Source organism: Papaver somniferum, chromosome 3, assembly GCF_003573695.1.
Source record: "Papaver somniferum cultivar HN1 chromosome 3, ASM357369v1, whole genome shotgun sequence".
NCBI classification, from domain to species: domain Eukaryota; kingdom Viridiplantae; phylum Streptophyta; class Magnoliopsida; order Ranunculales; family Papaveraceae; genus Papaver; species Papaver somniferum.
In genome coordinates, this window is record NC_039360.1 from 205,254,565 (window position 1) to 205,269,307 (window position 14,743).

The 14,743-nt window shown below is 35.8% G+C and overlaps 1 protein-coding gene across 1 annotated transcript; it reads left to right on the forward strand.

Moving 5' to 3' along the window:
- Positions 1 to 8,061: 8,061 nt before the first annotated feature.
- Positions 8,062 to 11,482, forward strand: LOC113362055 (cytochrome b561 and DOMON domain-containing protein At3g61750-like). Its single transcript, XM_026605063.1, has 6 exons — positions 8,062 to 8,409; positions 8,749 to 9,145; positions 9,853 to 10,151; positions 10,564 to 10,868; positions 10,960 to 11,036; positions 11,202 to 11,482. The coding sequence occupies exons 1-4, from the start codon at positions 8,068 to 8,070 to the stop codon at positions 10,837 to 10,839; spliced, it is 1,314 nt and encodes a 437-aa protein (XP_026460848.1). The 5' UTR covers positions 8,062 to 8,067; the 3' UTR covers positions 10,840 to 10,868; positions 10,960 to 11,036; positions 11,202 to 11,482.
- The last annotated feature ends 3,261 nt before the right edge of the window (positions 11,483 to 14,743 follow it).

The following is a 14,743-nucleotide window of genomic DNA, read 5'->3' on the forward strand; positions in this document are numbered from 1 at the left end:
AACAAGAACCAATTGATAACCCCGGACTTATATTCCCTAAGAACAACCTAGTATTATCAATCACCTCACAATAATCTTAATCGACTAGTGAAAGAAGATATTGTGGAATCACAAACGATGAGACGAAGATGATTGTGACTTCTTTTATATCTTGCCTATCGGAGAAATCAATCTCAAGCCAATCTTTACGATTGTACTTAGTACGATAGAAACAGCAAGATCAGATCACACAACTACGAGAAAGTAGTATCGGTCTGGCTTCACAATCCCAATGAAGTCTTCAAGTCATTAACCTACAGGGTCTCCATAGAAACCTAAGGTTAAAGGAGAATTGACTCTATCAAAACCAACTAGTATCACACAGGAGGTGTGGGGATTATTTTTTCCAGTTGCTAGATGTCTCCTTTATATAGTTTTCAAATCAAGGTTTGCAATCTAAGTTACCTTGGCAACAAAGCATTCAATATTCACCGTTAGATGAAAACCTGATTATATTCAACCTAATATATTTCAACCGTTAGATCGAAACTTAGCTTGTTACATACGAATGAAATGCACGTTTTTAGGTTTGTGTAACCGTACCAAACATGTACATTTAGTTGGTTCAACAATAGTTAACCAAATGGTTAGCCATATGAGCACTTTCATATCAACAATATTCTTCTTTACCATAACTAGTTCAAATGACTCAAATGAACTAGTTAGAGAGTTGTTCAATTGCTTAGATCTTTATAATAGACACAATTGAAACAAAAACGATTTGATTCACTCGAATCGATTCATGAACTTTATAGCCACGGTTTGCAATCATGCATTTCTTAGTTTATATAAGTTTAAGTTCATAAATAATCGTTTTTTAGAAAATAACCAACTTAAGTACGCGAACTGGTACGTGGACTTAAGTACCCGGAATAAGTTTGTTTTTAGTTTACAAACTCCAGCAGAATTTCTCGGGATGAGAACTACACACATATGTGTTACCACATAATGTTTATATCCTACCATGGTTATAGAATCTAAACTCTTATTTCAATCATTGAAACATTCTTAGAGGAAGTTATATAGTTGTTATTCACAAACCATTTTTCGTCAAAGCCATTTTCAAGTGATTGAAACTTAACATGACTTTCGTCACTAGTAAAGATGAACTTGGCCAAAATGAAATCTTACCAACACATATTTCGAGAAATAGATAAGCGAGATAAACTCGGCTCGAAATAGCAAATGTGTATAATCATAGTCTATATAGCAAAACGACTTTTGTCTCAAGATAGGAGATAGAGCGGATAGACTTTTGAGTGATAGATAAGTTCAAGTCTCCACATACCTTTTAGTCGATGAAGTTCTACAAGTTCCTTGAGTAGTTCTTCGTCTTTGTATGATGATATCCATGGAGTCTTGAGCACAACTACACTTTCTATCCTAGTCCGAGACTTAGCTAACAGTAAACTAGAAATCAAGACTTATATTTTTGATCACTAACATTGAAAAACATGCTTGAGATAGCAAGGCATGCGAGTTCGACCGAGCAGTGCTCTAATATTTACGCTTTGCACCAAGATTTCAAGAAAGAAGTACCATGTAGGTGGGAAATGAATTGTTAGAGCGTTGCTCGGTCGAACTCGCAAACGTTACTATTTCAAGCTTGTTTGTCAAGTTTAGTTGCCAAAACTATAAGTCTTGATTTCTAGTCTACTTATAGCTAAGTCTTGGATTAGGATATAAAGTGTAGTTGAGCATTAGACTTCACGGCGTTCATCGATTGAAGACGAAGAACTACTAAGGGGAGCTTGTGGAACTTCATCAACAAAAGGTATATGGAGACTTGAACTCATCTATCACTCAAAAGTATATCTACTCTATCTCCTATTTGAGACAAAATTCGTATAGCTATATAGGCTTCAATTATGTACATTTGATATTTCCAGCTGAGTTTAACTCGCTTACATATTTCTCGAAATATGTGTTGGTAAGCTTTCGCTTTGACCAAGTTCAACTTATATTATTGACGAAAGTCAAAAGATGATCATGTGAAAATCGCCTTGTAACATCTTACATGATTTTTGTGAGACAATCATTTGATGTAGACTCGAAATGTTTCGTATTGATAATTCGATCACTTGAAAATTGCTTTGGAGCTAATAGTTTGTGTGAGACAACTATTTTCGTCTTCCAAGAATGTTTCAATGATTGAAATGGAGTTTAGGACAATTGGATATAAGCATATTATGCGTACTTGTATATATGTAATCCAAGTCCGGGAACCATAGTATGCATACCCGTATGCGTACTGGTTGGTTTAATGAAAGTCCAGGAACCTTGTACGCATACCGGTACGCGTACTAGCGTGAGGTTCAGGTCCGGGAATTTCTGCTGAGTTTGGAAGGTATGCGTCCCGTTCGCATACTGGCGAACCCAAACTTAGTCTGGGTACTTGGTATGCGTACCCGCATGCATTCTCTTATGCATACCTGAGTAAGTTAAGTTCTAAAATCGATTTTTTCATGCACTAATACATTTATATAATAAGGAATGCAATCTTTTGAAAACCGTGTCTATAATGTTCATGACTTGATCCGAGTGAATCAAAATCAATTTTGCTTCAATTGTGTCTTGTAAACTTCTATGAGAATATAAACAATTGAACAACTCTAGAACTAGTTTCATTTGAGTCATTTGAACTAGTTATGGTTAAGATAATTGAGGTTGATATGAAAGTGTTCATATGGATAACTTCGATTAACTATTGTTGAGCCAAAAAAGGTGTGTACTTTTAGGTACGGTTACTTATATCTAAATAAAGTCACTTTTCATTTGTGTATAACAAGCTAAGCCCGATCTGACGATTGAAAGATATTAGCTTGAGTATAATCAGGTTTTCTTCTAATGGTGAATACTGAATGCTTTGTTAACAAGGTAGCATTGATTGCAACCCTAATTTGAAGAATATATAAGGGAGAACTCTAGCAACTGGGAAACCTAATCTCTTCACCTCCTGTATGATACTAGTTGCAACTAGAGTCGATTCTCCTTTAACCCTAAGTTTTTCACGGAACCCTATAGGTTAACGACTTGAAGACTTCATTCGGATTGTGAATCCAGATCCAACTATTTTCTCTGTAGTTGCGCGTTCTGATCTTGATGTTTTCTATCGTGATTGAGTACTATCTTCTCTAAGATTTGCATATTCTTCTCATCGTTTGTGATTCCACAATATCTTGTTTCGCTACCATACGATTAAGATTGTGTGAGGTGATTGATATTTCTAGGCTGTTCTTCGGGAATATAAGTCTGGTCTATCAATTGGTTCATGTTCACCTTGATTTATCAAAAGTCGGAACAATACTCATAGGTTTATCTGTGGGAGACAGATTTATCTATTCAGTAGACTTTTCTGTGTGAGACATATTGGTTTATCAAGTCTTCGACTTTGGGTCATAGCAACTCTTAGTTGTGGGTGAGATCAGCTAAGGGAATCAAGTATGCAAAATCCGACATGGTTCTAGAGGCGTAAGGAACGCGATTGTACCTTGATCAGTGTGAGATTGGTTAGGGCTCAACTACATTCCAGATCGAAGTTAACTTGGAGTAGGCTAATGTCTGTAGCGACTTAATAAAGTGTGGTGTTCAAATATGGACTAGGTCCCTGGGTTTTTCTGCATTTGCAGTTTCCTCATTAACAAAATTTCTGGTGTCTGTGTTATTTCTTTTCCGCATTATATTTGTTTATATAATTAAAATATCACAGGTTGTGCGTAAGTTCATTCAGTTGTGAATCCAACCTTTGGTTGTTGATTAAATTGATTGACACTTGGATATTGGTTTTTGATACCGTCCAAGTTATTTCTTATATTCAATCGGGCACGCAAATTCCTATTTGTTTGGTCGTGGATTGAATTGAGAAATAGAGATATAACTCTTGGATATACTTTTCTTAAGATTGAGTCTGACTGTCTAGTTGATTTTCTTAAAAGTATATTGGAGTTAATCCATACAGATTGCTAAGCGAAATATAGGGTGTGGTTGTTAGACCCCCGCTTTTTCGTGAATACTCCTTTATTGAAGCTCGAGATATAAACGTTGTGTAAGCAAATGCCATAGAAAACCTCAAGATCATATGTCAATCAAGGAAGATTTTTTTTATCACAGTCCTCAAGATTTTTGATCTCGAAGCTATAAACCTAGTTTGGGAAAAACTCCAAGAATTACTTTGGTGACTTGAGAGATGTGATTCAATTAAGAACCTTGGTATGAGGTTATAATTCTAAAAGTTGTGTTACTTAGGTAGACTGGTAATTCAGTTGAAGATTTAAGTTACTTAACACTAGGTAGACCATCAAATTGGTTGAAAGCCTATGATATTTGGTGAAGCTTTCGGAGGGCATGATTGCTTGATTTCTGGTAAGCGTGTTATTTCAGGTTGGGTGTTTATCACTTGTATGTCTCTGGGGTTATAACGTATTAATGACATAACGGGGGAGCCTTGTATATCTTTTCGATACACGGATATAAGGTGATTTATGTTTGCGAGATCAAAGAGGACGTAGACACGGAAAAATTTCTTAACAAGTTACAAGTCCACTTGATACTTTTAGAACAAATAGTCCATATAACTGGAAGAATATGTGCCACTAAAAGTGGTATAGAAAGAAAAAGGGGGAACACTACCGGAGTTTCATATAGTAAATATTAGCTTAATTATACATATTGTTATAGATAGTTTTTTGATTACATTACCAAGCATATGTTCAAGCTAAGTTGCACCATCACGATTCACAACCACTTAAATTATGAGAGGCCAATATTTGTGGAGATAGTTACCGGAAATTGTTCATGCCAAAAAGATTTTTTTTTTTTTTTGCCAAGTAAAAGTGAAATGTATTACCAAGCCAAACCAAACACAAACTTGACCTAGAAGAAAAGAAATTAAAGAAAAGAAGAAAAAAAACAAAACATCAAAGGACAGGGGTGTTGTCATACTATCATGGAGGAATAGTTTCCCCAATATGATTATCAGATAACAGACTTGACTCTGTGTTATCTACTGCAACAGCTATGCTACTTTCTTTGCTCTTAGGCTAAGTCCTATGGTGTTCAAATCTAGCATCTAGATTGGCAGCTAGAATACCCATCTAAGTCTTATGGGTTATATTTGGTCATTTCAATTTAGCATCTATATGCACTGAATGGAACAACAGAAAGTAGATGTTATGAATGGAACAACGAAAAAATAGAAATAGGTTGCGCTAAAAGGAACAACACGTTGCGCTAAACGGAATATCACAACCATCTTAGCCGTCAGATTAAAAAGAAAATCAATTTGCGTTGAACTAAACAACAAAAGTTGATTTTCACTACGCTGAATCATTCAACGAAACTATCTCGCTACTAGTTGGAATGCGAGATATATCTAGAAAGAGAAATAGTGTTAAAGAATATGCAAGACTTTTGTGTAATCTGCAATAATCTAACAACCAAATCTAGACCATAGCACTTAGCCTTACTAGTATTAATTATATCTAACAACATAACCTGACTTAGAAAGTTTGGCATCTCATCCTTCCAAGAATTAAAAAGAGAATACTTCCTAGCATTCAAAGCCACGGTGTCTGGTACGCGGTTTCCTGATCTATGGACAAACTTAAAACCCAAAAAGTTGTTACAATCTTTTAAATCTTCACTTCCTCATGTTACTATTACTTGATTTTTCCAACACATCGTGGTATCCATCCCTTCAATGAACCTCATTATGCTCTCACAGTCTCCTTTCATCCAGCAATTCTCTATTCCTTCCTCTCTGATCCATTTAGCACCCTGGAAAAGAGTTAAAGCTTCCGTCTTTTTTTTTTTTTTTTTGGAGTTCAAGCTTTGAATATTCTAGACTTAGCTCTTATTCATTCTCCTGCATTATTTCAGAGAATTAGACCAAAGCCAGCACACAAAATAGGTGATATCCAAGCAGCATCAAAATTCAATTTATAGCAGTTCAAAGCAGGTGCTTTCAAAGTAGTACCAGGTGTTATCAAAGTCCTATTATCTCTTAAGCAACAATACAATTTAAGTCAGTATGCGAATGTTTGCACCAAAATTGCAGAAATCTCTGAATATATATAGAGGTTTGTATAGAAGAAGATGATTTTTTTTTTCTCGAAAATTCTAATACATCTTTCTTTCCATATAAATCAACATTTAATGTTGATTGAAACCACCGATTGTAATGTTCATTGAAAAAAAAATTGAAGGCAAATTCCAAATTGATTTTGCGAACCAACACTCGAAAAACATGTGATGCAAGGATTCAATACTATTATTATAGAAAATACATTGGTTATCTATGTCTGGCATATAACAACTTATAATTTGTTTCACATGCAAAACATTGTTATGACCCTTCCATAAAAATAATTTAACTCTTTTTGGTAAGCTAGTTTTCCAGAATTTCTCCCACAATTTCTGTATTTCCTCATCATAGGTATGTTTTCCCCTTAATTCATCATATAAAGATTTTATAGTTAATATATATCATTCCTAGTTAACTTCCATTTAGGTTTATTCTGGTCCAAGGCATCATTCAAATCTGTAAATATTCAGTGTAGATTGAGCAATAATATGAGGAAAAGAATCAATAATTAAGGTTTAGTCCTACTCATGCATATCAAGATTAATCAGATATGATACGAGTGTTAACGTATATTCCTTTCAGAACATATTTGATCTAGAATAATATCTAGGTCTGGTACCATTGGTCAGTCCACATATTTATAGATTGGCAATCTCCAACCTTCCAACAAAGGTATTTATGGTTCAACATATACTTCCACATTCAAGAGGAGTTAGCAAATTTTTTCAAAAAGAAAACAAATTTATTCTTGAAATATTTCCCTTTAACATCTTCGCCCACCAACAGTTGGGCTTCAATTTATCCAAATGAACGATAGGAATAGGGGTGTGCATACAATCCGGAACCGCGGATTTCATCCGCAACCGTCCGCAAAATTGCGAGTGAAAACTAATCCGCAAGAGTCTATGGGCCGGTCACGGATGAATTCTCAAATCTGCAAGGTGTAGCGGTTTGGTTGCGGTTGGTTTTGTAAATCCGCGGATTTATCCGCACCGTAGGGTAGTGAAGGAATTTCATAAAACTACTAAGAATAATATTGGAAGGGTCAGTTCTATATATAATCTTCTTGAACGAACTGGAACTGATGAAAGGTGCAATGGAAGATTTACAGACAACTCTTCTTAAAAGACTCATGAGATGATGCTTGATGAGATGGCGAGTAAGGAAGCTTCTTCGTTGTCGTCCATGTTGGTGCCATACACAGGTGAGAATGCAAGTATTGCTGATGATGCATTCGTCACTTATGATCAAGCATCGACCACGGGTTTGGATGCAGATATGTTTGGCTTCAATGATGAATTACTGAATACTAGTCAAACATCTCCGCGAAAATGAATACCTGAATACTAGTCAAACAAATGAAAAACACTAAATTGTTTTCTTTTTTTTTTTATTAAAATTGTATGGTATTTTTATTAAAAACACTAAATTCCCCACTACCTGCATCCGATATTACTCATTCCAGTGATGAAAAAAATTGTTTTTTTTTTAATTAAATCCGTGGTTAATCCGCAACCGGATCGTACAATCTGCTGATCCGCAGAGGTCCAATCCGCGGGTGATTGGGCCGATCACGGTTCAATTTTTCAAATCCACAATTTTAACGGTTTGGTTGCGGATGATCCCTAATCCGCAATCGTCCGTCCGTTGCACACCCCTAGATAGGAACACCTATTGATTCTAACAACTGATTGCAAAGTTGATATTCATTATGCGAGCATCCTTAATTCCTCAGAAAAACTCAAAAGTAATAACAACCGTTAACATTTAACAGAAACCGGCTCGTTTTGGAGTTTGAACTTGTCAATACAGCGAATCATAGAATTTAATTTCTGTTGACTAGAATGTAAACGGAGGTTAATTGAACCCACGTAACGCATGTCTAAGTTTAGGCAAGAAAAAGAGTGTCGTGATTTGGCACAACAGAAATTGGCGGGAAACAAACAATGATCGTCATTAGGTACCAGCACCGTAGAATCATTGATGGAATCTCAAAACCTCAGATCGACAATAATCATCATCAACAGTTATGCTTCGATTACACAGCAACAACAATGGAGAAATCAAACCCTAAAAAGATCTCGTATCTGAGATTTCTCTTAGTTTTTGTTGTTGCCCTAATTCTTGTCTGGGAACAAAAGAATTCCCCAGTTGTTGCTGAGTATGATGATGAAGATACTCATGATTGTTGTAATTGTAACCGGAATTTGTCTCGATTTCTTCCCTCACGTTATAAGCATTTTACTAATATGACCTGTGCGGATCTTTGGAGTCCTTTCACTTTGAGGGTAAGTTTTTGTTTTCTTTATCTGTACGTTTTTTTCTTTATTTGGAATTAAAACATGTTCAGCGTCGATCTCTTGGAATTGTATAGGGTTTCATTACCTGTTTCGTTGATAATTGTATAGGAAGAGAATGATAAACTAAAATCCAATTGTTTTTATCCTTCTGCAGTGCAGAAACATATTAAATTGTGGTTTTGTTGTGAACTGGTTAGAATTGGTTGTACCATTTCAATATTTTCAGTATAACGCCCTTTTCCTACCGAGAGAACAAGAATTATGAAACATTTTGTGGTTTATACCATTTCAATTGTTTTCCTGATGTCTCAATGATTTATATTGCAGTACTTTAAAAGTGAAGATCATATCTTGACCGTCATAGTATCAGCAGCATATACCCACGGATGGGTTGCAATGGGTTTTTCGCCGACAGGTGTCATGGCTGGTTCAAGTGCTATGGTAGGTTGGATTGGTGAACATAACAAAGCTAGTATCAAACAGTACTACCTGGAAGAAGCTTTGGAACTTATGGTCAAACCAGACCAGGGGAATTTAAACCTCACCCATGTTAAGCCTGCTGTTGTTCTTTACAGATCCACCATTTACCTGGCATTTCAGATGCACTTTGGTTCACGTAAATCTCACCAATTCATATTATTAGCATATTCGGACAAAACCCCCGTCGACGACCGCCTAAAAGAACATATTGAAAGGACAACCATTACATTCGACTTCAGTCAAGGTTGCTATGTTTCTCTAACTACTGTGGTAAAATTTATAGCATACACCGCATATCTTAATCTTTTGTTGTGATCCTTGCATCTTATATTAACAGGTCTATTAGTACATTCCTTTAGTGAATGTTTTAGTTAGCTCCGTGCAGTGTTGGTATTCGCTAAATCTGATGCTACAATGTTCAAACATCTAAACTGAAACACTTTGCATATAATGGATAATATAGTTCCTAGCACCACTCTGGACTTGAGTGAGTGCTTCGAATAATAAGCAGGCCAGGAATCTTTTTGTTGAAAGATCGATTGGGTTAGCTGATCTTGAAGTGACCGATAATTTATATTATGAAGTTAATTGAGGACATTGAGAACATTGAGTTTCTTATTAGATATGATGTTCTGATGATTTTTCTCAGTCTTTGGCCCATCCACTTTATCTGACGCTGACTTAAAATCATAGATGTTACTTGGTAATTTTGTTAGAGATATCTAATGCTCTTTATTTGGAGACGGTGTATATTCATGTAACTTTCATTAGTAACTTTCTATTAGGCATCCAGGCATGTTGCATTTATTCGTTCAATTTATCAGGCTTTGCTATGTCAAACGAAATTCCAGTTTAAAACTCCAAAACAAACGGCATTAAGATATGGAACATTATTAATTCTCTTCTCTACTGTTTACAGTGGTGTGCAGATATTAACCTAGTCTCCTGCAGGTTCTTTCTCTGACGCAGTTCAGAATCTCCAGGACAGTGTTATGACATTTAAGAACAGCCACAGAATATCCAGTATCTTTGGATGGGGAGCACTCCTTCCAGCCGGAGCTATCATCTCTAGATATTTTAGGCACCATGATCCATTATGGTATTATCTTCATGCCTCAATTCAATCCATGGGATCTATTTTTGTGCTTGTCACCATGTTGGCTGGTGAGCTGCTTTATAGAGAAGATGAACCAGATATCTGGTTGCATAGAGCATTCGGATATTTAACCCTAGTCTTATGCATTTTACAGGTTAGTTAGTTCTCTCTTTCCCGCAAGTTAAACTCGTCTAGCAATTACTGTTTCCAATAACCCTTGTTCTAGGTCCTTATTTACCGTAGATGGTTGGTTATCTATAGTGAATCAGCTTATGCACTTACTGACAAGGCAATGATGATGTGTTTTGCCGCATTTAGATATGCAGCATTCTTCATGAGTTTAGGTAGTAACTTGATAGTTTTTTTAGACAGTGTAGGTATTAAAAAACCCAAAGAAGTGTTTACTTTTGTAATGTTTTTTCATTTTAAATATTCAAACTAAATCCAGATGCTTTTTGATGGTAAATATTCAATTAAATCCAGATAAAAGTATGGCCGTTTTGAATCATGATCTATCGTTGCAAATGTACAGCAATCTAATTGTGTTTCTTACTTGAGTCTGTTAGGTTTTGGCATTTGTGAAAAGGCCAAGCCTAGACTCGAAAATGCGCTGGTATTGGAATTGTTATCACGCATTGGTGGGGAGAACTGCTCTCTTCTTGGGAGCTTTAAACATTGTTATTGGGCTTCAAATTGGAGGCTCAAGTACTCCTTGGAAAGTCGGCTATGGGGTTCTTCTTGGTGTCATTCTCGTTACTGTTGTCATTTTAGAAGCACTTACATGGTTGGGAAAGCCTGTCAAAGTACGTTCTCCAGCTTTCAAAACGAACTTGAACCGCTAAGGGTTCATTAAGATGCACAAAATCAGATGGTCTGAATCTTTCCTCTCTCGACCTAAGCTAAGTTCTCATTTTATTATTCTTTGTTTTTAAGTTTTGGTTTTGACAAATATACTGAATCAGGGAAGTTCGTGAATCTGCTTTCTGTATCTTAAACAACTTGCAAGATGTTCGTAAGAAAGTCGAGTCGTATTGAACGGGTACTTTTACTGTACATTTGTAACTGAATTGACATAAACATTAAAATTGATCACTTGTTGTATATGGGTCTTAAATTCTATTCATCTTTTTCATGGCATTGGTGTGTTGTATAGTATGAGTAGCTTAGAAGAACAGCTAATATATTTGGTTTTGTTTGGCTGCAGGATGATTGTGGTTTATATTAGAAAGCACTTCATCTTTTTCGTGGCATGATATATAATGACCCTCCTCTAAAGCAGTCCTATAAAGCTTTTCAATATTGGATCTAATTTCAAGGTACCACACAATGGCAGAACAAACTCTGGTACGTCATATAATCTCTTCAAAATGGGCCGGTGCTATTTTGCCTCATTTAGATGTAATTCCATAATCCAATATGAAAGAAACAGGGAAAATATTCGTTTAATACAGCATTAGATGAAATCCAAGCTGTTTATTTGTAAAATGATTTGCAAAATGAATCTGTATCCATCATGCTTTGTACAGACCAATTTTAGGCGTGAGAAAAATTAGACGGCATTTTAGGAGATAAAAGATTGTTGTGATTACACTATTTTGCTTTTATACTTGTTTCCACAACTAACTTTTGTTTTGAACACCACACTTGCACATTTATGCTTGACAATGTTGCACGTATTACAGTACCATCTGGATAATGGTTGCCAATTCAAAATAAAAAGAAGCAAAAGAAAAGAAGATAATGGTTGGATGTGCACCAACCAAGCCTTCCTTTAACAGTGCGAGATGTAATTCATTTTTCCTAATTTAGCTTCCTATTTGACAACCCATTTTAGGGTTGATAACTTTGGTGAATTGGGATGAAGAAATTCTGACCGCAAAACATTTTCTATCTACACTAAATTACTTTTCCGTTAAATGGCAAGGTTGCTTTCTCGGTTTCAGTTGTCATTATTTCATTTCATTCCATAAAAATGGACAAGAAAGTTTCTACATCCTCTAAAAGGTAATAAGGTCCCAAAGAATTTCTCCTAGGCCATGTTTGTATCGTTATTCAATTTTAGAAACCAATAATAAGTGGAACGTGGTCCACATTCTTGTACCCAAGACACATGTCATCTCTAGATCTTTACCTAGAAAGTGAATGCATGTGGACTCTCTAGCCTAGTTAGCAATTCGGGATTCGGCAAACGTACGTAACGACAAACGTACGGGTATTATACGGTTTTGTAAAATTCAGATTCGGTCCAAAATTCGGTCAACGGGACGTGATTCGTCATTAATTCGGAACGGCATACGTACGTGTATAATTCGATTTATAAATGTGAGTTCGGCTCTGAAAATTCGGTATCTATATATAACAAATAATTTGTATTTATAAGGTTATACACCAATTTTTATGCATATATGTGAGTTATTTAAGGAAAAAATAAACTCAATATGATGATATTAATAATATATACAACATTAGTTATCCAAGAGGACGTCGTATGGTGGTTTAGATGCTTGGTTAGTGAGTTTGAGATCTCTCTCACCTTCACCTTCAAATCTCTTCAGTCGTTTTTGTTTCATAAAAATTACAACACGTCTAATATTCGGTCGTGTATGTTGGGGAGGCAGTAAAGCCCAAAAAATGGAGTCTTTGAAAAGTAAAAGCTAAAGAATTTATGGCGAATTAAGCGGACATATCATTCGGGATACGTAAAATTCGTGAACGATTCGCGAATAATCCGGGAATGCCACATAATACGCGACTTGGGTTCGGAATTGCAAACGTACGCAAATAAGACGGTAAAATTCGTGATACGAAAAAATTCGCGAATAATTCGTGAATCATTCGCGAACTTACTAACTAGGCTCTCTAGAGCTTTCAGCTTTCTGATGGGATATTTTTTTCTTTCAAATTATGATTCTTTGTTGAATACATTGTCACAACTCGCAACTTGACTTGTTCGTTTAGGCTCCAACCTAAATAAGCATTTTGTTTTCGCTCTAACCACTATACCTCTAAAAAAAACCGATTATTTAGGCCAAGTCTCATATGGTGCTAATCTAGCAGCTAGATTGACAGTTCATGTCAACTAGCACGACCACCTAAGTCTTATGGGAGTGCTAATCTAGCATGCTAGTCGCTGAATAAAACAGCGCCAGGCGCTGAACCATTCAGCGTTTCTACTTTTCGCCGAACTAATCAGTGCTTGACCAGTCAACTCGGTCAGCGCTACATGTGAATTCGAAGAGTTGATTTTTGTTTTTTCAGTTGGAATCGGAGAAGAATTCATATTCGAGTGTAATCGGTATGACGGATATGTGAAATACGAGTAATGGACCAATTTTGAAGCACAATTTCCTTTTTTTACTTTTCCCAAGTTCAAATATAATGAGATGTGGTCGTATTTTTATTTCTGGTCTACATCATCATTAACCAAGTAGAGGTTCATCGCCAAAATGACCAATATTGCGTCCAATAGAATCCACAAACAACGGAGACATTGGACCACGTGTCGAACAGTGGATCCGACATGATCATTATCACTACCGGAACTTAATAGCTAGGTCCTAGGAGTAAGTAAATCATCATCCTTCCAACAATCTGGAACTGGGACGTAGCAAAAGACAATTAACTCTATCCACCAGCTGGTTCTCACATTTTAGAATAAAAACCATTTTCTTTTATAAGAGGAGAGTGTATTAATAAAGAGATTAAGGAAACATGCTCAACGTTGGAAAATTAAGTTTGGATCCCATCATTTTTTTTCCTGGCGTTTTTAGTGGCCACCCGAAAGGATTTAGGGGCCATCAATTTATACCCAACCAAAGACTCTAGTTAAGGGGTACACTATATGATATTGAAGTTACATAAATGCCCTTCTGGTAAAACTGTATAAAAACCAAATCAAAAACAATTCTACTCATTTCAACTCTTCTTCTTCCAGTTTCCTATTATCTTCCGATTGTGGAAGAAAAAAAAAATTCCACTCCAAAGTCAAATGGCCCCAATTAGGTAAGAATATATCATTTTTGGGTTTTATTTCGCTTTAATTCGACGAATCGAGAAAAAAAATTCTAGGGTTTTCGGTTATTTATCCAGATTCGGGCGATATTCATGCTCCTTTACTTCCGAATGTAGTCGTGTTCTTTATTTCTCAAGAACATCGACAGTATTCGGGAGAACGATTTGATGGTTATCTGCCGAATATTGGTGGCCATATCTTCCTGGATACAAACTGCTAATAATCGGTAGTTTAATGAATTTTTTGGCTACCGAATATATTTAAGTAGACACACAGTATTCGGAAGAACACTCACTACCGAATATATATATTGAAAAAATCTCAAAATTTCTGATATAGGAAAAATCCCATTTTGGGGCCAGTATTTATTCGGAAGACAATATAATGTTTTATACCTTCGATTATTTCAATTTCAAAATTTGAAAAGTATAAGTTTTTCCCACATTCTGATTTTTGGGCCATCGTACATTCGGGACTTTACAAAACAATTATCCTCCGAATATAGCAAGTTCAAAACAAACCACGCCATGGCTCTAGGTGGTTCCAAGGGCCAATATAGAATGTTAGACAGCCCATATTCGGACGTTTTGGTAACTAATTATACTTCCGATTATTTCAATTTCAAAATTTGAAAAGTATAAGTTTTTCCCAAATTCTGATTTTTGGGCCATCGTACATTCGGGACTTTACAAAAAAATTATCCTCCGAATATTGCAAGTTCAAAACAAACCACG

Excerpts from the sequence above, each read along its gene's own strand:
- LOC113362055 (XM_026605063.1), top strand. The coding sequence starts at position 8,068 with ATGATCGTCATTAGGTACCAGCACCGTAGAATCATTGATGGAATCTCA. Across the intron at positions 9,146-9,852 it reads TACATTCGACTTCAGTCAAG|GTTCTTTCTCTGACGCAGTT; the intron begins GTTGCTATGTTT and ends AGTCTCCTGCAG. Across the intron at positions 10,152-10,563 it reads TAGTCTTATGCATTTTACAG|GTTTTGGCATTTGTGAAAAG; the intron begins GTTAGTTAGTTC and ends TGAGTCTGTTAG.